Source organism: Artibeus jamaicensis, unplaced genomic scaffold (assembly GCF_021234435.1).
Source record: "Artibeus jamaicensis isolate MK-2021 breed Jamaican fruit bat unplaced genomic scaffold, CSHL_Jam_final contig_264, whole genome shotgun sequence".
Lineage (NCBI taxonomy): Eukaryota > Metazoa > Chordata > Mammalia > Chiroptera > Phyllostomidae > Artibeus > Artibeus jamaicensis.
This window is the reverse complement of record NW_026521576.1, coordinates 741108-764548: the sequence shown is the minus strand read 5'-3', so window position 1 is coordinate 764548 and position 23441 is coordinate 741108. Positions and strand designations below refer to the sequence as shown.

Here is a 23441-nt window from a genome sequence, read left to right as displayed (position 1 = left end):
ACTTCTTAATTGGCCTAGGGTGTGGAGAGAAAGCGGCAGGAGGGCAGAAGTGTACCTGAGGGGAATTATGTTCACTGATGGGCCTTGCACAGAATCAGAGGTGACAGAAGGCTTGGTCCTTGGTTGTTTTGGGGAGATTCATTCATGACTGTTACCACCATGCTAGTTATGCCAAATGCTGACATCTTTCTCTATAGAATATAGGACACATACACACACACACATACTCTAAAACTTAGTGTTTGTAAAACAGAAAGCTGGGCAAAGGGCCAGTTCTGACCTCTTCTCTCCTTTTGCAAATGGAGCAGGACCAAATGTCCCATCTCTTGGTCCTACCTTGACTGCCATGGCTTCCACAATCTTGTCCCTGTCCAATAACACTCTATAGACCTTCAAATAGGCTGACTAAACACATGATACACCAGTAGGGAGCATAGTGTGGAAAGGTTGTCAGGGTTCTGAGAACGGTTTAACTCCTGAAGAGACGCCGGTACCAGGTGAGAGGCCAAATGGTCACCTTACACAGCCCCCAAATGGACTCCCAACAACAGTTTATACAAAAGCTTTCAGTTTTATTTTTTAATAAATATACATGGGACACAATAATGGTTACTAACTGAATGAGATTTACGAGCAGATTCTCCATGGCTTTGAAACACTTGACTTCTAAATGAACTCCAGCTAGCTAGTTAGGAGAATACACATTGGTGTTACAGTTATTTTTGTACACATCAAATGAACATAATTACTTCTTTTGAGTATTTTTCATTCAGATTGCTTAACAGGTTTGTGTTATTTTAAAAGAAAGTTGTGGCTATAGTGCAAAGTGATATTAATATTAGCACCAGAGATCCAGGGCCTCTAAAACAACTCAGAACCAAGATAGAAAGTACTAAAGTTATGTCATAACCTAAGCAAAATGTAATACCCAACATTTTGGCTTTATGATGCATTTTTAAAATTTAATTGTTGTTCAAGTACAGTTTTCTGTCTTTTATTCCCATTCCAGCCCACCCCCCCGTGCTCTCCACCTCCCTCCCATTTCCACCACCCCCCTTAGTTTTTGTCCATGTGTCCTTTATACTACTTCCTGTAAATCCTTCCCCTTTTCTCCTGAAATTCTGTCCCCTATCCCCTCTGGTCCATGTCAGCCTGTTCTCTATTTCAGTGTCTTCAGTTATATTTTGCTTGCTTGTTTGTTTTGTTGTTTAGCTTCTTGTTAAAGGTGAGATCATATGGTATTTGTCTTTCACTGCCTGGCTTATTTCACTCAGCATAATGCTTTCCAGTTCCATCCATGCTGTTGCAAAGGGTAGGAGGTCCTTCTTTCTTTCTGCTGCATAGAATTCCATTGTATAAATGTACCATAGTTTTCAGATCCATTCCTTTATTGATGGGCACCTAGGTTGCTTCCACCTCTTGGCTATTGTAAATTGTGCTGCTATGAACATTGGGGTGCATAGGTTCTTTTGGATTGGTATTTCAAAGTTCTTAGGATATAATTCTGGCAGTGGAATTGCTGGGTCAAAAGGCAGATTCATTTTTAGTTTTCTGAGAAAATTCCATACTGTTTTCCATAGTGGTTGTAACAGTCTACAATCCCACCATAAATGAACTAGGGTCCCTTTTTCTCTACATCCTCTCCAACGCTTGTTGTTTGTTGCTTTGTTTATGATGGCCATTCTGACCAGTATAAAGTGGTATCTCATTCTGGTTTTAATTGGCATCTCTTTGATAGCTAGTGATATTGAGCATCTTTTCATGTGTCTCTGGATATTCTGTATGTCCTCTTTAGAGAAGTGTCTGTTCAAGTCCTTCACCCATTTTTTAATTAGATTTCTTGTCTTCTTAGAGTGGAGTTGTATAAGTTCTTTGTATATTTTGGAGATTAAACCCTTGTCTGAGGTATCATTGGCAAATATGTTTTCCCATACAGTTGGTTCTCTTTTATTATAATACAGTTTTCTTTAGCTGTGCAGAAGCTTTTAATTTTGATGAGATCCCATTTGTTTATTGTTTCCTTTATGTCCCTTGCTCTAGGGGACATATCAGTGAAAATGTTGCTGTGTGATATCTCTGATATTTTCCTGTCGATGTTCTCCTCTAGGAATTTAATGGTGTCATGGCTTATATTTGTCTTTTACCTATCTTGAATCTATTTTAATGTATGGTGTAAGTTGGTGCTCCAGTTTCATTTTTTTGCATATAGCTGTCCAGTTTTCCCAACACAATTTGTTGAAGAGGCTATTTTTACTACATTTTATGTTACTGCCCAGTTTGTCAAATATTAATTGACCATAGAAACTTAGGTTCATTTCTGGGCTCTCTGTTCTGTTTCATTGGTGATGTGCCTGTTTTTATGCCAGTACCAGGCTGTTTTTACTACAGTGGTCTTGTAATACAGTTTGGTATCAGGTATTGTGATCCCTGCTACTTTGTTCTTCTTTCTGACAATTGCAGCTGCTATTCGGGGTCGTTTATGGTTCCATATAAATTTTTAAAGTGTTCATTCTATGTCTGTGCAATATGCCATTGGTACTTTAATAGGTATTGCATTGAATCTGTATATTGCTTTGGGTAGTATGGACATTTTGATGATGTTAATTCTTTCAATTCATGAACAAGGTATATGTTTCGATTTGTTTGTGTCTTCCTTGATTTCTTTCTTCAGTGTTGTGTAGTTTTCTGCATACAGGTCTTTTGCCTCCTTGGTTAGGTTTATTCTCAGATATTTTATTTTTCTTTATGCTATATTGAATGGGATTTTTTTCTTGATGTCTGCTTCTGCTGATTTATTGTTAGTACACAAAAATGCCTTTGATTTCTGGATATTGACTTTGTATCCTGCTGTTTGGCAAAATCATTTATTAGGTTGAGCAGTTTTCAGGTAGAGTCTATAGGATTTTCTATGTACACTCTCACGTCATCTGCAAACAGTGACAGTTTTTTTCCCTCCTTTCTAATTTGAATGCCTTTTATTTCCTTTTCTTGTCTGATTGCTGTGGCTAAAACTTCCAATACTCTATTGAATACAAGTATGAAAGTGGACAGCCTTGTCTTGTTCCTGATCTTAGTGGAAACGATTTTAGTTTTTGCTCATTGAGTATGATGTTGGCTGTAGGTCTCTCATATATGGCCTTTAATATATTGAGGAATGTTCCCTCTATTCCCACTTTGCTGAGTGTTTTGATCATAAATGGGTGTTGTACCTTATCAGAAGCTTTTTCTGCCTTTATTGATATGGTCATGTGATTTTTGTCTTTGCTTTTGTTTATGTGATGTATTACATTTACTGATTTGCAAATGTTGAACCATCCTTGCATCCCTGGGATGAATCCCACTTGGTCATTGTTTATGATCTTTTTCATATATTATTGGATGCAGTTTGCCAATATTTTGTTGAAGATTTTAGTGTCTATGTTCATCAGCGATATTGGCCTGAAGTTTTCTTTCTTTGTTGTGTCTTTATCTTGTTTTGTGATTAGAGTGATGCTTGCTTCATAAACAGGGTTTGGGATCCTTCCATCATTTTGGATTTTTTTTAATAGTCTGTGAAGAATAGGCGTTAGCTCTTTCTTAAATGCATTGTAGAATTCTCCTGTGAAACCATCTGGTCCAGGGCTTTTGTGTGATTAGAGTTTTTTGATTACTGCTTCAATGTCATCTGCTGTTATTGGTTTGTTCAGGCTTTCTACTTGTTCTTCACTGAGTTTGGAAGATTATTGTTTTGTAGAAATTTTTCCATTTCACCTAGGTTTTCAAATTTCTTGGCACACAGTTCTTCATAGTAATTTCTTACAATCCTTTGTATTTCTGTGGTATCAGTTGTAATCTCTCCTCTTTCATTTTCAACTGTGTTTATTTGGGTCCTCTCTCTTCTTTTCTTGATAAGCCTGCTTAAAGGCTTGTTGATTTTGTTTATTTTTTCAAAGAACCAGCTCCTGGATTCATTAATCCTTAGAATTGTGCTTTTAGTCTCTATGTCATTTAATTCTGCTCTGATCTTGGTTATATCCTTCCTTCTACTTGTTCTGAGCTGTCTTTGTTGTTGTTCCTTCAGTTCTTGTAGGCATATTGTTAGGTTGTTCGTTTGAAATGTTTCTATCTCTTTTAGGTAGGCCTGTATTGCTGTAAACTTCCCTCTCAGGACTGCCTTAACTGTGTCCCATAAGTTTTGGTTTGTTGTGAGTTCGTTTTCATTTGTTTCTAGAAACTTTTTGATTCCTTCCTGAATTTCATTCTTGACCCATTCAGTGTTTAAAGCATGCTGTTCAATCTTCATGATTTTGAGTGTTTTGGGTTTTTTCCTTTAGGGTTGGCTTCCAGTTTTAGTCTCTTGTGGTCAGAGAACATGCTTGGTATGATTTCAATTCTGTTGAATTCATTGAGGCTTGTTTTGTGTTCTATCATGTGGTCTACTTTTGAAAAATTTCCATGTGCATTTGAAAAGAATGTGTATTTACCTTCTTTGGGATGAAGTGCTTTATATATATCAGTTGAGTTCATTTCATCTAGGATGTTGTTCAATACCACAATATCTTTGTTGATATTTTGTTTGGAAGATCTGTCCATTTTTTACAGTGGGGTGTTAAAATCTCCTACTGTAATTGTGTTGCTGTCAGTATCTTTCTTGAAGTCCTTTAAGATTTTCTTTATATATTTGAGTGCTCCTATGTTGGGTGCATATATATTTACAATGTTTATGTTTTCTTGGTGGATTCTTCCCTTGAATATTATGAAGTGACCTTCTGGGTTTCTCTTTATAGCCCCCCCTTTTTTTTGAAGTCTACTTTGTCTCTGATATGAGTATTCCTACCTGGGCTTTTTTTCCCTGTCTTTTTGCTTGGAAAATTTGTTTCCAGTTTTTTACTTTCAATCTCTCTAAGTCTTTTGTCCTGAGGTGGGTCTCTTGTAGGCAGCATATGTGTGGGTCATGTTTTCTTTTCCATTCAGCTATTCTATGTCTTTTGAGTGGAGCTTTTAATCCATTTATGTTTAAGGTTATTATTGATAGGTACTTATTCATTGCCATTTTTGTACCTGTGTTCTTCTCTGTCTCTCACTTTTCCTTCCTTTCCTTAAAGGAGTCCTTTTAGTATTTCTTGTACAACTGGTTTGGTGGAGGCATATTCTTTTAGACTTCTTTTGTCTTGGAAGCTCTTTATTTGGCCTTCTATCTTGATTGAGAGCCTTGCTGGGTAAAGTAGCCTTGGTTGTGGGCCTCTGGTTCTTATTACTTGGAATATTTCTTGCCGTTCTCTTCTGGTTTGGAGCGTTTCCATTGAGAAGTCAGTAGCTAACCTTATTGGGACTCCCTTGTATGTTACTTCCTTTTTTCCCTTGCTGCCTTTAAGATTCTCTCTTTGTCTTGGAATTTTGCTATTTTTATTATGATGTGTCTTGAAGTGGGCCTCTTTGGGTTCCTCTTGATTGGGACTCTCTGTGATTCCTGAATTTGCGTGACTTTTTCTCTCATCAAATTAGAGAAGTTTTCCATCATTACTTTTTCAAATAGGTTTTCTATCCCCTGTTCTTCTTCTCCTTCTGGTATTCCTGTTATTCAGATATTATTATGTTTCATATTTTGTTGTATTTCTCTTAATTCCACTTCATTTTTTCTGGGTCTCTTTTTTTTTTTCTTCCTCTTTCTGGAAGTTTTTTTTCTACTTTGTCCTCCACCTTGCTGATCCAATCTTCTGCTTCATTGATCTTTCGTTTGATTCCTTATACTGTGTTCTTCATTTCAGAAATTGTATTCTTCATTTTCTTTTGGCCCTTGCTCATAATTTCTGTTTCCTTTTTCACGTTGATATAGTTTGTGGTGAGTTCATTGTAGCTCCCCTATAATTTCTGGTAGCTCATTGTGAGCTCTTTGAACTTCCTGATAACCAGTCCTTTGAATTCAATATCTGATAGCTGACTTGCCTCTATTTCATCTAGAATTCTTTCTGAGGCTTCCTTCTTTCTTTTTGTTTGAGGATTGTTTCTTTGTTTTCTCATTGTTTATGAGACTCTTCTCGTCGGCTTTGGCTTCTTAAATTGATTTGTTTTTGCTTTCTGTGTTTATGGTGTGAACTTCTGTGGTATAATACCTGTGAGATTCAGTGGTGTAGTCTCCTTTATCTCCCAAGCTTACTGGTCTTGGGCTGTCCTTTAAGTTGACTCTGTGTTTGTCTTAGGGTTTTGGTTGTTTTTGGGTCTTTTCCTTATGGGTCCTTCCCACCAGCTGGATAACTGATAATCCCTCTGTCCACCACCTGTTGTAATTTGTTGTGCTGGTGAGGGCAGGTTGTGTTGAAGCTAGTTCTTCCATGTGTACAAGGTTTTTAGGGTTCTCTTTTGCTGTTGTTCAGTTGTTTGCACTGTGTAGTTTGTACATTGTTTAGTTGTATTTCCAGGTAGATCTTGGACTGAGGTTTGTGTGGTTTCCACTCTCTCCTTCACCTTCTTCTGTTGTTTTCTGTTGGTGGTTCCTTCGTTGTTGGGTTTCATCTTCCAGTGGGTATCCTGGTGTTCATCACCACTTCCACCTACTTTTTTTTTGTGATCAGTTGGAGGGGAAGGCAAAATGGTTTATGACAGCAGGAGAGTATTTTGTGATATTCACAGTAGCAGCTGGTAGAGAAGAGATAGGAGATCTTTAGGCTATGTATAGTGTTAACAGTAATTTCAATCCAACTAGCCACATTTAAGAAAGGATGGAAAGAAGATAAGACTTTTGTTTGGAAGGGAAGGATTGGGAGTTGGATCTAGAAAATAGTGAGGTTATGGGAGGTCAGATTCTGAGGTAGGGTGAGAGTATAGGATAGTAAGTAGATGTAGTGTGTGAGAGAATAGTTAACCACTATAGTAATAGAGTTCAAGAAACTGTGAACTGGGCTAAGATCTGGAAGGGGTGTTGTGAAGTATTTACAATTGTATGGAACAGCTATTATTTACAATAATATTAGAGCAACAATCATATGACAAAATCTATGTGATCTGGATAACAAGAATAGGGAGTATAGGACATTGAGTAGTGTGCTAAAGGAACAATAGTGAAGTGAAGGATAGTAAATTAGCAATACACTGTGTAAGAGAGAACAGGGAAACCTGTCAAATGATACAATATAACCATCCAAGCAAAGAAGACTATACAGAAAAAAGAATACAAAAACACTATTAAAATAAAAGTTGTAAGAATAATGAAAAAGTAAAAAATACAAATATGCAGTAACTTGTTGTTTCTCTGCCATAGCAAAATGAAATTTGTCTCTTTGTCTACTGTTGGGATGCCCCCTCTTTGGTCATTTTGCAGTTCTAAGTTTTTTGTCTCACTTGTGGAGAAAACAAAGGTGGGGGAAGGGAGGAAGAAGTGAAAAGTTTGGAAAGAAAGAAAGGAGTAAAACAAGAAAGAAGGAAAAAGAGCAAAAAGGTATTGAAAGATAAAACAATAATAAAATTTTAAAAATAAAAAATTACTCAAAAAAACACCTTTTCTTGGTTTCAAGCTGGTCGAACCAGTTTTTTTGTTCTTGTTGGCTGCAGCTGGCTCAGGGGCCTTTCTCCCTTCCTGATGTGTACCCAGCCAGTCTCATGAGCACTGTCCTTGGAGCTAGTCTGGCACCTCTCCCCAGCACCCCACTCAGGGGATCCATGTCTTCTTCAGAGCACTCTTTCTCCAGGAGTCATCGTCGTGGGCTGGGGTGTGGGTGCTCTTGTCTGGCCAGGCTGCTTGGGTCCTGTAGGTTTGGGCGTGAACCCTTCCTAGCACTATGGGGGAATGCAAGGCCTTCCACCCAACCTTGGGATCACTGCCAGGCTGGGTGGGGAGTAGGCCAAGTGGCTGTCTCAGGAGGATCCCCCAAACAGTTTACTGTTTGAGAGATTCCTCCCACTCCATCCTGCCATTCAGCAAAACCCAATTCTCCAGCCAGACAGGTGATCATTGGGTTCAGAGCCTGACACTGAGACTCTCAATTCTCCCAAACCAGTGACCACAGACTCCTAGGGGGATCACGACCCTTGTGTTTGCCTCCCTGTCCTTTTTCCCCTCTCTGCAACTTCAAGCGAACAGGTCTCTCCTGGTGTTGCTGAAACCCTGCTTGGCTGGGGAGGGAGGGAGCTGATGACCTGGCTCTCTCCCAAGGACCCTGCGTCCCAGCCCTCAGTTCCCAAAGAGTTCATGGTAGACCCAGGGCAGGGCACCAGGTGTGGTCTGAGGCTGCCTCCTGTCTCCACGCTGGTCCCTCGGATCTTACTGTCTTGCAGCCATCTTCTTACCGTCAGGTCTTTCAGTGTCCGCTACAATTTTTGGTCTCTTATTTTCATATATGCTGGGGTACTGTTGGCTGTTTGCTCTGCTCCTCCATGATTGGCCAGGTTTTTCTCCCATGTGTAGGGGGAACTGGAATCCACTCTGTCCTACTCTGTCACCATCTTCCTCTCCATTTTTCTTTTTTTAAAAATAATTTTAAAATTTTGTTCTAGAGAGAGGGGGAAAGAGGGAGAAAGAGGGGGGCAGAAACATCGATTGGTTGTCTTTTGCCTTTTGCAAGCACCCTGACTGGGGCAGAACACATAGCCCACAATCCAGGAATGTACCCTGACTGGGAGCCAAACTGGTGACCTTTCAGTTTGCAAGGTGACACCTCACCCACTGAGCCATGCAAGCCAGTACCTTAATGCTTAACTTTTCTAGAAATGCCCTGGGCTTTCTTAAGTTATTTGGTAAAAGAATAAGCTCCTTTTCAGTGATATAAAGAATGTAACAAAAAATGCCACTGATGAACATCTCCTTACAAATAGGATTTATCTCAGCAGTAATAAAATGAGGAAAGTCTTTGGTCAGTACATAGAGATCCCCCAGTACTCATGGAACTATTCCTTAATAAGAGGAATTTACATCAGATAAAACAGGAGTCAAATTTTCTTCAAAATAGTTAGTATGTTAAGACTACTCTTTTAGTATTTACTCAGGCAATGTTCTCACTGAACCTAAAAATATCAGGGGGTTCTCATGTGAGGTTCCCTAAGTAAGAATCCTTTTGAAGGTTGTTTTGCTTTAAAAAAAAAAGAATTCAACATGTCAACTGTGTGCTAATGAGAGCTCTGCATATGTGTGCTTCTTTTCATCTGTTTGTATTTATAGAGGATCCCTGGGGAAGAGCACACACAAAAATACCTCCAGGCAGTCCCTTTAACAGAGTGACACAGCCTGGACCTATGCTGAAAGGTAAGATTATGATGTTACATATCTTTGAAGAATGCGCAAATCACCAGATCACATTTTCTTCCTCGACAGTTGAATTGTTCTAATAGTGACTGTCAGGGTCTGTTTTCCAGAAGTCATGAGATGGCTGCTGGCCCCAGCTCCCCAGCTTTGCCAACATGAGGGGTACTGACTTAGCGTATTTCTGATAGAGAATTGAACTTAACATAAGATCAAAGTTCTGTCCTAATTCAATAGACATTTTCCATTAAACATATGGCTGCTTCAAGCAACTTGGAAAGATGACGCAGGCCACGGGTCTGTTCTTGCTTCTGTCCCAGCTGGTGGTTTGGTCAGAACATGCTTGTGTTACCTGCTGACTACACTGAGTACTGCAGCTTCTGCATGTGCCCATAGCAGAAATGTGAAACACCAATGCCACACAGCCCACAGATGACAGACACACAGCATCCATTCTGGGAGCAGTCAGTATAGTATGATTAGCCAAACATTGTCCCAGTGTCCTGGGAAACACACTGTACACAGAATGGCCCATGACTTTCCCTTTCCAGGAACACTGGAGAGTGACCAGTGGGAGTCAGGAGAAGGTGGCGATGACATCAGTAGCTTTGTACATTTGGAAGTTTTTGGAACCTGAAATGAACAAGGAATGGCATCTACACTGAAATGAGTTGGTGAGTCCTTGGGTCCCAGCCTTAAGGGACAGGAACAGATGTCCTGAGTCTCGGCTCTGGTGAAACCCTGGCAAGCATGTAATAAATAAGTACGTGGCTGCACAGTTGGATGCCTCTCCTCCTGTGTAGTTGTGAAGACCCCTGAACCTTGAGACTTGGTCTCACTTGCAGAGGATCCCGTTCTGCACGGTTTTGTTTCTGTCAGTTATGCAGATGGAAGTGACTGTTTGAGGAATGTCTTCCTTGCTCTTTGGGAAGGGGCAACTATTGTTGCTGCCACTGGATTTGCTTTTGCTTGGATCAAGAGCAAGCTGGATAGGTGAGGAACTGATGCCTTGGGCCCTGACCAGGCAGTTGCAGATCAGTCGGAAAAAAGCACGCCGCATCTCCTTGCTGGCCAATGTGTAGATGACAGGGTTCATAGCAGAGTTGAGCACTGCCAGCACAATGAACCACTTGTCCTTGAACAAAACAGCACACTCTCTCACTTTGCAGGCCACATCGATGAGGAAGAGGATGAAAAGTGGGGACCAGCAGGCAATGAACACACTTACCACAATCACCACAGTTCGTAGCAGGGCCATGGACCTCTCTGAGTTGTGGGGACTGGCCACCCTGCGGCTGCTGGACTTCACCAGGCAGTAGATGCGTGTGTACAGCATCACTATGGCCACCAGGATGGCAGTAAAGATGCTAATGCAGAAGGCGATGTATCTCTTAGAATAGAGGGGCAGGATGGTGGAGCAGTCGGGGAGGTTGTTCAGGCAGTTCCAGCCCAGAATGGGTAAGGCACCCAGTGAGAACGCAATAAGCCAGCACATCCCAATCAGAAGGAAGACTCGATGCTTCTTGTTGGCATCATATGGCCTCATTTTGATCATGGTCAAGTGCCGCTCAATGGCGATGGCCAGTAAGCTACAAGTGGATGCCCCGAGGGCCACGAACATGCTGCCTTCCCTCAGGAACCAGACTGTGGGAGAGAGACTCAGTGTCTTCTTGCCTGACATCAGAATGTTGACCTTGTAGGCAATGCCAGCCAACAGGTCACAGAGAGCCAAGTTGCCGATGAAAAAATACATGCGGTTGTGGAATTTATTGTTTTTCCAGATGGCAATCAGAACCATCAAGTTCTCCAGGACAATGAAGCTGCAGATGACCAGGAACAGCACAGTGGTGAGGGTGCTGCCCTCAGGGACATCCTTCAGCCGGCTGGCCAGCTTGCCCACATAGTTGTAATGTTCATGCAGAGTCTCATTCCAAAGGAAGGTTCTGGGGCTCGATGCTAGGACCCTGGCCATCACTTGGAATTCACAGACTTTCAACTCCAAAATCCACCAGAGGGTGCCTTGGGAACATCCATTTCTAATAAAGACCAGCTCAGGCTTCTGTACTGATCCTGGACAGACCCCAGCTGGGGTGTTGAGACCTGGCTTCTGAAAAAAGAAAAAAAAAAGAGGAGGGGGTCCAGTGATAAGATCACACCACCTAAGAGCAAGGGTGGCAGCAAAGCTGAAGAAAGGCACCAAAAATGCTGAAGAACTTGGACAGCTAGTCCTTACCGGCTCAGAGATGGCCTCTCAACACAGGCCAAGTTCCTAAGTGATTGAGGAGGACCTGGGAAGTGATTTGGTGTTTGCAGCTGCCACAAGGGAAGTGTTATCAGTTAATCCTAACTTACTACATGAGAGCTGACAAACTATTATTCTCAGATACCAAGGGACACTGAGATTATCTGAGGCCAAAAATACAGGATGGACTCCAGAAGGTGCCCACCTGATTTCCGAGAGCTCTTTGGTGAGTCTTAGAGTACCACCACAGGACACATCCACACTTCCCAGACTGCTTCCCCTGGAACCAGTCAGGGCCAAGAACATAAATCAGATTCAGATGACATATAGGTCTGCCAGGCACAGAGCACCAACACAGGGCTATGCTGCCACCTAAGGAAGGACAACATAAGGACACAGAGCAAAAACACCTTCCTGACCCGTGGCCAGTTAGCTTAGTGTGGATCTGGGGAGGGAGGAATACAAATTTGTAAAAGTAGAATCAACTCCCACTGAGGTAAAAGAAAGAAAGAGAAACCAAGGACAAGCATGTAGACTTCAAGTTTGGCTTAAAATTCAAATGCCTGAATATTAGCCGTTACTGTCTAAACCCCCCAAACTAACCCAGTGCATGTGAGCTAAAAGAAAAGAAAAAAAAACTTGGAAGCACTAGTGAGACACTGAAGGTGGTGAACCCAGGAGCCAGGCCCTGGATGACTGTGAATTTTAACCCTTCCCCCATTGGACCCTGGACACACCCCATACCTTTCAGGGCCTCCTGTGATATCCAGGGTGAAGCAGAAGGGGCTTTCAGTGGACTCACTGGCTTTAAATTTAAATTATATGAGTATATAAATATCTAACTAAGATCAAATGAGGTTAATTTATTTTATCCTATTTTAAAATTTATTTATTTTTATTGATTATGCCATTACACTTGTTCTATTCCCCCCCTTCATTCCCCTCCACCCTACCCCTCCATCCCCCCCATTACCCCCTTTAGTTTATGACCATGTGTCTCAAGTTCTTTAGATTCTATATTTCCCATACTATTCTTGCTCCCCCATCTATTTTCTATCTACTGTCTATGCTACTTATTTTCTGTACCTTCTCCCCCCTTCTCCTCCTCCCACTCCCCTGTTGCTAACCCTCCATGAGATCTTCATTTCTATGTTTCCACTCCTGATCTAGCTGTCCTCTTAGTTTGCTTTTGTTTTAGGTGTGGTTCTTAATAAGTGTGAGTTTGCTGTCCTTTCACTGTTCATGTTTTTTTTTATCTTCTTTTTCTTAGATAAGTCCCTTTAACATTTCATATAATAAGGGCTTGGTGATGATGAACTTGAATTTGATCTTATCTGAGAAGCACTTTATCTGTCCTTCCATTCTAAATGAAAGTTTTGCTGGATAGAGCAATCTTGGTTGTAGGTCTTTAGATTTCATGACTTGGAATACCTCTTTCCAGCCCCTTCTTGCCTGTAAGGTCTCTTTTGAGAAATCTGCTGACAGTCTGATGGGAACTCCTTTGTAGGTGACTGTCCCCTTAGCTCTTGCTGCTTCTAGGATTCTCTCCTTCATTTTAATCTTGGCTAATATAATTCTGATGCGCCTTGGTGTGTTTCTTCTTGGGTCCAACTTCTTTGGGACTCTCTGAGCTTCCTGGATTTCCTGGAAGTCTATTTCCTTTGCCAGATTGGGGAAATTTTCCTTTATTATTTGTTCAAATAAGTTTTCCACTGGTGGCTGTTCCTTCCCCCTTCTGGTACCCCTATAATTTGGATGTTGGAGCGTTTAAAGATGTCCTGGAGGTTCCTAAGCCTGTCCTCATTTTTTTGAATTCTTGCTTCTTCACTCTTTTCTGTTTGGCCATTATTTGCTTTCTTCTGGTCCACTCCATTAATTTGAGTCCCAGTTTCCTTTTCATTGCTATTGGTTTCCTGTGCAATTCCATTCATTTCAATTAGTTTCGCCTTCATATGTTTCTCTAATTTGTGGCTATAATCAACCAGTACTGTGAGGATCCTGATCACCAGTGTTTTGAACTGTGCATCTGAGAGTTTTGCTATTTCTTCATTGCTTAGATTTATAGGCTCTGGGGCTTTGAGATCTTCTTGAACCATTTTTGGTCTGTTTGCATCCGTTAAGTATGAGGAGCAGAGCCTTGGACTCCCAGGTCGCTGGGTTGCGACGCTGTATGTGGGGGTGTGATTAGAGCAGGGAAATGGCGACCCTCTCTGCTGTTTCTCACCGCTGGGTGAGGAGCCGAGCCTTAGGTGGTTCACCAGGGCAGGGCCACTCAGGTCGCTGGGTTATGAAGCTGCATGTGGAGGTGGGATCAGAGCAGGGAAATGGTGGCGCCCTCTGCTGCCGCCTGCCACTGGGGCCTGCTGGGTCCCATCTAATCACCCACTTCCTCACTTGTCTATCTGAGCAGTAATGCGTGACCACAGTCAACCCACAGCCCTGCTCCCTCGCTGTTTCCCCGTGGTCGCTTGCTGGGTTGCTCACTAGGTCCAACCCTGCGCCTGGGTTCCATGCGCCTGAGTCTGTCTGACCGAGTTTTCCTGTGCAACCCGGCTCCTCCAGCTGCTGGTCTCACCCCTCTTACCGGTCAGGCTGAAGAATTTATTGTTATCAGACTTCCGAAAAGTTTAATTTTCTGTGTTCTGGCTGTGTTTTCTGTTGCTAATATTTAATTGTCTCTAAACTTGGTTGTGTGAGAAAGCACCGTGTCTCCACCTATGTCTCCATCTTGGCGGAAGTCCAAATGAGGTTAATTTAAAACAGCCCACTGTTTGTATCCAGTGAAGTCTTTTTTTGTGTATTTTTTAATATTTAATTCACAACCCTAAATTGGAGTCAGGTGCAAATGGACCACTCTCCAATGATTTGGGGCTCTGAATTTGGGGGTGCGACAGGATCTCTAGGCCTTGACTACCCACTGAGCTCATTCCCAGGTATGAAATGAGGCCCAGACAAGCTTCAGTCCCTGGAAGTACCTAAGGATCAGCTTGGACAGATGCTCTGCAGAGGAAAAGCAGAGGAGACTCTAGCCAGGGTCCCCTGCCCATAGGACTCTCTAGGTAACTGCTTTCCTGCCCACAGGTATTGGTCCCAGTGTCCTGTGGATGCTTCCAAACCCACTACTTCCTTTATTTGTTTGGGAGCACATGAGATTAGGCAGGGACAACCCCACTGCTTCTTGCAAGGATATATTCCAGTGTCCAGGAGCTTCAATGTATAGGGAACCTATTCATGTGGAATGGCAAATGTAGCTCAGCCCTATGGGAAAGCCCATAGGCGCATGGTGGCATGTGGGATGCCAAACCCACAGATCAGTTCCTCCATGGGAAATCAGGCCTGCATTATCCCTAGGCTGTTTTGTGACTTGCTCTTGCTAAATATCCCTCATCCTGAGTTGAAACAGAAAATGTTTACTGCATATCTTTAAAGTAAATTCCTGAAGTTTGTGCTAATTCTCCTAAGGATTAAAGTGTAACCAGACCAATTACTCTTATTGTTCCCTTGCATTTGCAACATTTCTTCCTTGTTAATCTGTAAGAGGTAATCAGTAACATCCTTTCCATTGCTATCTGTAAAATGTAATTACCTAAAGCAAACCTAAGCATAATAAATGAAAACCTTCTTTAATGTATGCTATTAGAAAGCCAATAAAAGCCTGTCAAGGCAAGGGTTGGGGTGCTCTCTCCTTGAGAGAGTGGCAATGCCATCCCTTTTTCTCCACAGGACTCAGTAGTCCATGCGAATTTGTCTCATCTTATCCATAACACCATGGACACTGTGGGCCAGTGTCCACATCACCAATGTCTATTTGTTCTGGAAACCCTATGGGCTCCGGTACTTGAGCTGATGCCTGTGCTCTGCCTGGAATTGCCCCAGTCCCTCCCTGGCCACTCCATGACAGCTATCCAAGGCCACAGAGGACTTGGAGGTCAGCTTGAATGCAAAGTGTGACAGAAACTCTTCTCACCTTAAAAGGGAAGAGCAGACAGGTTCTGAGGCTGGACTAGCAATGAAGGATTGGTGGGGACTCCTGCTGAGTCTCTTCTGTTGCTGATCAGTCTTGGAGCTGCCTCCCCTGAGTGTGGTACCCCCAGGCCCAGGGGCACCTTCTTACGTTAGGCAGAAGGCAAGGCCTCCCTGCCACCACTAGCCCTGGAACCTCCCCACCCCCAACTTGGACTGAGGCCCATCAAAGACAACAGACCTCTGTTGGTTCTTCAGAGGTGACAGTAATAGGTCACCTTGGTGAGCAGCTTTCCCATTAGCCCCCTCCTATTTTTGTCTTCCTCCATTTTTACTTAAGTCTTGTCGGTCCTTCAAGACCAAGTCAAATTCTGCCTGCTCTGTGATATTTTCTGGAATCAGCCCAGCTCTTGGTTACTTTACTCTGAGACTGCATACATCTTTTTTTAAAACAAACTTCAATCTTTGTTTTTCAGAGTAGAAATAATAGCAGCAGCTGGCAGTCTCTAAGCCCTTTGCCTTACAGCTCATCTAATCTTCATACTGACATTGTGATGTTCACATTTCTCACAGTACCTGGTACATTAATTAACAGGTGCCTAATAAATGTGTGTGCCTTTATTACTGCTTCTCTTTGCATTCTCTATCTGTGAGCAGTGAATGAGGAATTCATGCCCAGCCTTGTTGGATACCATGCCCAGGAGTACTTAGCCCAAGGGCACAACCACTGAGTGAGAGCTCAGCACTGCCCACACAGAAAGTGCCACCAACAACACTACAAGTGTCGTTGTTCATGGAAAAGGCCCAGGAAAAGGGCAGGGAAGAGAAACATAGGTTCTGCTTCTCTGAGTCATAAAGCAGCAGGGTCCTGATAGCAGCTCCTTTCCCAAGCTGGCGCAAGGGCCTTCCATATGCCCCGACACCAGGCCACCTGCTGTCATGTCCAGGTGTCCACCCCTCTGTCCATGATACTACCTCTTCTAGTTTGCCTTAAAATGTCTCTTGAGTATTTGCTTTCCCATCAGCAGTTTCCTTCCCAGGAACTGATAATGATATGTATGTGGTTAACACAATGTATTATGTATGATAACTGACTTAGCACCAGGGCAGTCGGAGTGATAATAATAAATGAGTGTAAAATGTATGTGAATTCCCACCCATGTAGCAGAAGTGGGAGAAGGGGCTCCAGGTATCTGCACTAGAAAGGTTTTTGAGATCTCAGTATACCTTAAGCTTGTGTTCTGTATTTCAGTTTACCCCATGATAACTCCATGCCATATATACCTCATGTACTCCCCTGGACATCTGAGACTCCTTTCATTGTGCCATGAAAGAGACAGAGGGAGGTGAGCCCCTTTAAACCTGTTGGATCTGGATACCCTCAGGAGTAAGGAGCAGAGGGCAAACAGACCAATGGCTCTGCAGACTGACATTTTTTTCTTTACTCCTTGCATATGTAGTTTTGTTGAAGTTAAGTAAAGTGAAAAAAATAAGCAAACAATAAAACTAATAACAAAGAGTAAAATAACCACAACAAAAGCAGTATAACATGTGTCAGATACCACTCAAAGCAACGAATTCTGAGGACAAACGTATTTTCTCATAAATGCTTGATTTATCATTTCTCTTAATTAAATATTGATTGATCAAGGAGTATTTTTTTTCTGAACACTTTTTGTTAAATGTGAGTTTCCACACTTGGGATAATTGGAAGATATACAGTGGTCTTTGGAATTTAAAAGCATGTTTTCTTTGGATATCAACATTAGAAAGTAGACCCACACTGAGAATCAAGTGCTGGCTAAAAGCCAGACTGATTTTATATAAATCTGAATGTTGCTGTGCCTGGTCAAAAGCATCTTGTGGGAGGCCAGCTGTCTCACCCCACAGAGATAGGCCCTAACCCAACACCCCTGATCCTGGGCCCTCAGGTACCCTCTAGTCCTTCTAGTCACTGCCCACTCCCAAATGGGACCATCATCTGGGCTTCTCATTCCTAGTGTAGCTTGTTGCTGACTTTCACAGGAAAGGAGTCCCACAGCGTACAGTTGTGCCTGGAGCTTCCTCCGGAACTGATGCTCCTGCCAGTCATGTGTATGATGCTAAGTGGATGGATGCACCATTTACTGTTTTTGGATATAGGGAGGTTTGTCCATATTCTGGATGCCCAAGTCCTTGTGGAGGCACCTGGCTGTATGTTTGTGGCACCACTGATTTGTGAGCCTATTGTGTTGGTACCTACTCTGGACTCTGATGCAGAGGGTCCCTGTAGAGGCTCACTGGGCTTGGTCTATGTCCTGCAAATGAGTGTTTGTGTGGAGCAAGAAAAGTCCTCCCAGAGGGCAAGATTACAAATGCTCACATTTTGGTTTTTTTTTAAGATGAGAGTCTGGGGCTGGCAATGACACTGTGTGAGTTTGATCACTGCCTAAATTCCACCTCAACACTTGAAGCCCAATGCTAAGAAGTGTATGCTGCCTAGTCTCGCACATCCTCAGATGTACAAAGCTGGGGCATGTTGTAATAGATACAGAGGCTCATTGGCAGTGGCCTTTCAACAAATCCAGAATCTGACAGTCTGTGCTCTCGAGCAGGCCTGGCTTACATCCATCCATAGACCCTGGGCTCTTTCAGGTCCCTCCCTCCCCTGCATCCCACCTGAAGGAGGTACACCACCCAGTCCTGAGTTCCCCTTAGATCTATTCAGCTGAGATGGTTCCTAAGGGTTCTCACTTCATCCTCAGAAGCTGAGACCTTCCAGTTTACCTCCAGGCATTTCAACGCCAATCCTTTTTCTTTTTACAGATAAGGAATAAAATGGCTTCTAGAAGGTGTTCCAAGGTGTGTCATCTAATGTTAGACCTTGTCAAGCTTGGGTGCTCTCCTTCCCTTTATTCCAAGGAGGTATGTCCTCAGAGAGGGGAGGAGGGGAGAGCCCTGGACTGCCGATGAATTCCAGATGTGCTTTCTATGCTAGCAATTCACTTTCTCTACACATGTCAATTTGAAAAATAAACAAACTATAAAAAGAAAAAAGTAAAGGAAAATATTTCCACAAAGTCTGGGATTTCTCATGGTAAAAAAAGTAAAGCACAATAAAATAGTGAGAAATTTCTCCTGTTCTAATGCATGATGCAATATACTTAAAAGGCATCTTTTCCAAGGGAAATCAATTAGTTCATCCCCCAAAGTAAATTAAAATACCAAACATTTGCCAATTTCTTGGAAAGTAAGATTTTTTTTTTCTTTCAAAGGGAAATAATGAATTGGCCTGGCCATTTCACAGCCCCAGCGAAATTCCTTTTCTAGTGAGTACTTTTCTCACTCTGGATTTCTTAGGTGATCTATCTCTGCTTTCAGAGATAGTTCACAGCAAGCAACTTCACACACACACATTGCCTTGCTCACTTACACTTTGCTCTAGGCCCGTAACGGAGCTTCTGGTGAGAAAACCACTGCTATACATGAACCAGGTGAAGATTTCATGTTCAAGTGCTCATTTCCCTGTGCTTGTCCATAGGAAGGCAATTGCTTTTGATGCAAGAGGATTTACCCTCTTTGTATCTCAACCAAACTTTTCAAACTTTCCCTTTCCTGCTTGCTGTAAGTAAGGGCACAGGATTGAATTCCTACCAACATTGTCACAGGACCAATGAAGGTGCAGAACTGAGCTCCTCAAGGCAACTAAAGGCATATGCAATCAAGAAGTGTTTTGCCCACAAAGTCCTAAAATTGGAGTCCCTCCCATCCTTTCCCAAAGCAGTGCTCACTTGGTGACAGGGCATGTGCACCACACATTGCACCTTACAGGGACCACATCTGGTCCCCCATCTGCCTTCTGAATGTTACACAGGAGGAAACTGAAGTTGGTAGGGGGTCACTCTCCTTAGTGGCACAGCTTAAAAGAGACCAAAATGGACTAGATGTCTGTGCCCAGTAGATCGTATTAATTGTATACTTTTTTGGAGGTGACCATCTTCCCCCTGGTTCTTCATCTTGATGGTGACAAGAGCATCCATCGCCAGCATCCTTTTAAGCCAAATTGCCTCTAACTACTATGATAGCAAAATCCTGGAATGGGGGATTTACTGAAATATGTGAAAAACTTTGCTTCCAAGGGAATGGAGTATCATTGTCAAGGCCAAACAGACTTATCAGTGGACCATGACTCCCACTCTGGCTCACAGTGCTGATAGGATGCCAGAGCCACCCACCGGGTGTCACATTCTCCACCAAGTAATCTTGTCACTGATTTAACATGACTGGCCTATTGTCTGTGCTCTTATAGACACAGCTTCAAGTCCTCAAAATAAAATAATACCAAAACAAAACAAAAGCAGTGACTTTACGTCCAGTTGCTGTACCAATAATTGAAATTAATGTGTTATTTTTAACACATATAGGATTCCACTCAGTATGTCATATTATCTCCAAAAGCTTATGGAAAATATCTTAAGGCAATTAATTACTTCAACAGAAAATATATGACAAAGGAAAATCATGAAATAACTCCAAAATTGATCAAAGAATTATGAAGTCAAATAGGAAATGGGCTTCTGTGGGCCACAGCACTATATTATGTTCTGGCTCACACAGCAGACTGCCTGAGGTGCCTCACCAGTGGTGTCAGCATTCAAATTATAACCTTAAATCCTAGCAGACAAAACTTCTAGATGATGGCAACTCCAAAATTTTCAAGATTATGAAGTCTTCAAATTCCGATTTTCTTTATTTTATTTTTAAAAATTTTTATTTACTTATTTTTCAGTACAGTTTTCTATTTCTCCCATCCCAGCCCACCCTCCCCATGCTCCCCACCTCCCTCCCACCTCCACCCCCCCTAGTTCTCATCCCTGTGTCCTTCATACTTGTTCCTCCATATCCCTCCCCTTTTTTCCCCTCAAATTCCATTCCCTCTCCCCTTCCCATTTTCTTGTAATAAAAATATATGCACACATTGTAGACACTGAATCATCTTTAGGAGACAGCAGAGATTACATAACATCTAAAGTGTGTCATAATTTCCAGGGAAAGGGAAATCAGTTCCTGCATTTTGAGAAATAAGACTGCTAGCAATTAGTAAGGCTCCTGTCACAGGAAAATGTGTTTCCACTACCCACACTATAAATTTGGAAGAGTCATGCACTTAAAGAAATTCACAGATATTAAGAGGAAGGTGGCATTTTCAAAGATGAAAACTGGATAAGAAATCATTGGGTCTGTATCTTAGGGGAGGCTCTTAAGGGCTGACTTTGTATTTTAGATCTCCAGGTCAGATGACAAGTACAGCTGGATGAGCAGGCCCAGTGTAAACATTAGCTGAGAAAACTGAATGTGTGCTCCTTTACGACAGCAAAAATTATTCATACTGGAATCAAGCTCTGCATCAACTAAGTGAGAAATTGTACAGCTCCTAGTGCTTTCACAACTCCTTGAGCACCACAAACACATGCACACCACCACCTATCACCACTACCACCATCACCACTATTACTACCATCATCACTGCCTCCTATACCAAGACCAGCCACCAGCATGGCCATCCTTGTTAGTCACAGACCCCCAGAATCTAATCCTGTCCTTGCACTTGGTAGGAATTACATTTTTCTTCATCATTCCTGAAAGATTTTCAGCAGTAAAGAAAAGGATGCTGAAGAGATAGAGTTGAACCCGTGATTAGATATAACATCTGCAACCTCTAATGCCCATAAATTCCTGATTCTGGAAGCACTCAGAGCTCCAGCTGGGAAAGATACTATGTGTAGGGTGGCCTTTCCATTTTTGAAATAATCTTCCAAAAGAGCCTTGCTGCTGTTCTTCCTTTATCCTCAAAACAAATTGTGTTATTCTAAAAAAAATTCTAACAAGAAGTACCTCTCTTACATCTAAATATAAAAATACCACAAAGAAATATGTCATTGGGAGTGTCCAATGCCAGAAAAGAGAGAGAACGAGGGAAAGACACACAGAGAGAGGGAGACCGCGACCATTGGAGACTGGTGGTGAAAAGTGGCAAAGCCCCAGTCGCCAGAGAAGAGCTCACTGGGCACCTCCCCCTGGTCCCCCGAGCCCTGCCCCCTCCGCCCAGGCTGCATCTCAGGAATGCAGCTACTGACTTTCCGTGGGAGCTTCATTACTGTGCCGGGACTTTACCTTCCAGTTCCGATTCTGACTGACAGCCCCGATCTCCTTGTTTGAGAAATAAGAAGAAAAGTGGAATTTTGTGCTAAATATAATTCTAAAAAATTATTTGACCAGGAGAATGACCACAACCACACATTCCAAGAGGCCTCAGGTCCTCATTCTGGGAGGTCGTCTAACTTTTTAATTGTCCAAGTTAAACGACGGATGGGACTTTAAGAAGATCCATTTCTCTTTCATTCAGGTTACTGAGAAGCTGCTGAGTTTAAAGGCTCCAACAGTAGTTTAAAGGGAAGCGCCCCTTCCCCCTCCCGAGGCTCGGTCACCGCAATGGATGGCTTTGGGGAGGGGGAGATGCTCTAGTGCTGGGCTCGCTGCCCACGTCACAGTCTCGCACGGGATTGGCTGGAATTTAGTGACAAAAGTGGGCCCAGCTGCTCCCACCCACCCCCGAGTCCGCGACCCAGGCCCCGCTGGCTCACCTCGGTCTGGGAAAAGCCCTTGGGCTACGAGAATCCTGGAGCCGGTTCCTCCGCTCAGATGCAAGCCGGGCTGGGACACTGGGATAGTCTCGGGGCTCAGAGGGTCGTACCCGGACTTGGAGGTCTCGCTTGAACTCGTCCCACCACCAGCCCAGCTCCAGGTCCCTACGGCGTGTCCCCGAGACCCGCTCCCTCAGCCTCTGTCTGCTGAGCCGGGTCTCAAACTTTCCCTGCGTCGCGGGGGCGGGGCCCGTGCTCCGCGTCCGCCCACAGCCCCCACCTCCCGGCTCCCACCTCCCTCTCCCTGAGCCGTGGGGCGTCTCCACTCCCTCTCCGCATTTCCCCACCCCATCCCCCACTTCCCAGCGCCAGACCTCTGTCTCCCCAACCCACCCCCGGTCGCCCCTATACCCCATCGTCCCGCTCCCCGCCTTCTGGCTCCACCACCTCCCGGCCCCTCTGGCCCCGCCTCCCCGCCTCCTTCCCTCCGCAGTTCTCTGGGGACCGGCCGCCACCCTCGGGGTCCAAGAGTGACCTCCAGACTTCGAGCCCGTCACTCTAGCTCCAGGCGCCGACCCAGGGACCCGAACACTCATCCGGGACAGGTCAGAACTGAGTCCGGGGCTGGGCTTGGGCCCGGGGCACTGACAGCTGGAGTTTGGTCCGGTTATTCCCATTACAGTCATTACTGTCATTGCGGTGAAGATCGTTTCCGTTTGAAACTAACTGATTTTGGCTTGTCGGGTGGCGCCTAGAAGACTTGGCCTAAGGCTGGCCGCTTGCCTCCCCTGCTGAGCCCCTGGCACTTAGGCCAGCTCCTCCGGCCAAAGTGCTCGGATGGCTGACCCCACCCTGGACCCGAAAGCCGAAAAGCGGGAGAACCTGCGGAGGGCGATTTTAGAGACCCCTCCGCCCCACGTCTCTTTTGTGATTAAATAAGATGCTCGGTGAGAAGCACTTCTTAAAGAAGAATCCCCAAGAAGACGACTACCTAAATCTTTTATCGGAAACGCAAAGTGAAGGCCCTGGAGAGAGTGAGCACAGCAGTCTACCCTAGGGTATCTGGTGGCGGTGGGTGGAAGGTAGCCTGTCGGGTGGAAGGAGAACAGAAGAAGGAATCAGGAGGACGGTTATCCAAGGCAAGTCTGTACATTCCTGAGCAGACAAGACTGGAGCGGCAGAACAATGTGGGGAATCTTCGGGAAAGGCCTCCCTCCGATACCTGGCCCTCATGTGACCTCTTTCCTCCAGAGGAGGAGCCCAAAGCCACCTTTCCACAGAGCTGGGAGCAGATTCTTACCTGGGGTGGGTTTGAGCCCTGATGGGTACCTGCCATACAATGGCAACAAAATTCAGGCCACTGGCACTTCTGCTGGCCTTCTCTGTTACCCTGGGAATATTG

General features: G+C 43.6%; 1 protein-coding gene across 1 annotated transcript; it reads right to left on the bottom strand.

The window, feature by feature from the left end:
- Window positions 1–1073: 1073 nt before the first annotated feature.
- On the bottom strand, window positions 1074–22223 carry S1PR3 (sphingosine-1-phosphate receptor 3). The gene is made up of 2 exons (XM_037134029.2): window positions 22040–22223; window positions 1074–11318 (listed from the first exon to the last, which is right to left on the bottom strand). Exon 2 carries the CDS (start codon window positions 11181–11183, stop codon window positions 10047–10049), a length of 1137 nt encoding a protein of 378 aa, XP_036989924.1. The 5' UTR covers window positions 11184–11318; window positions 22040–22223; the 3' UTR covers window positions 1074–10046.
- Window positions 22224–23441: the final 1218 nt, after the last annotated feature.

What these genes read in the sequence shown, in the direction of transcription:
- S1PR3 (XM_037134029.2), bottom strand. Translation starts at nt 11,183, where the DNA reads ATGGCCAGGGTCCTAGCATCGAGCCCCAGAACCTTCCTTTGGAATGAG.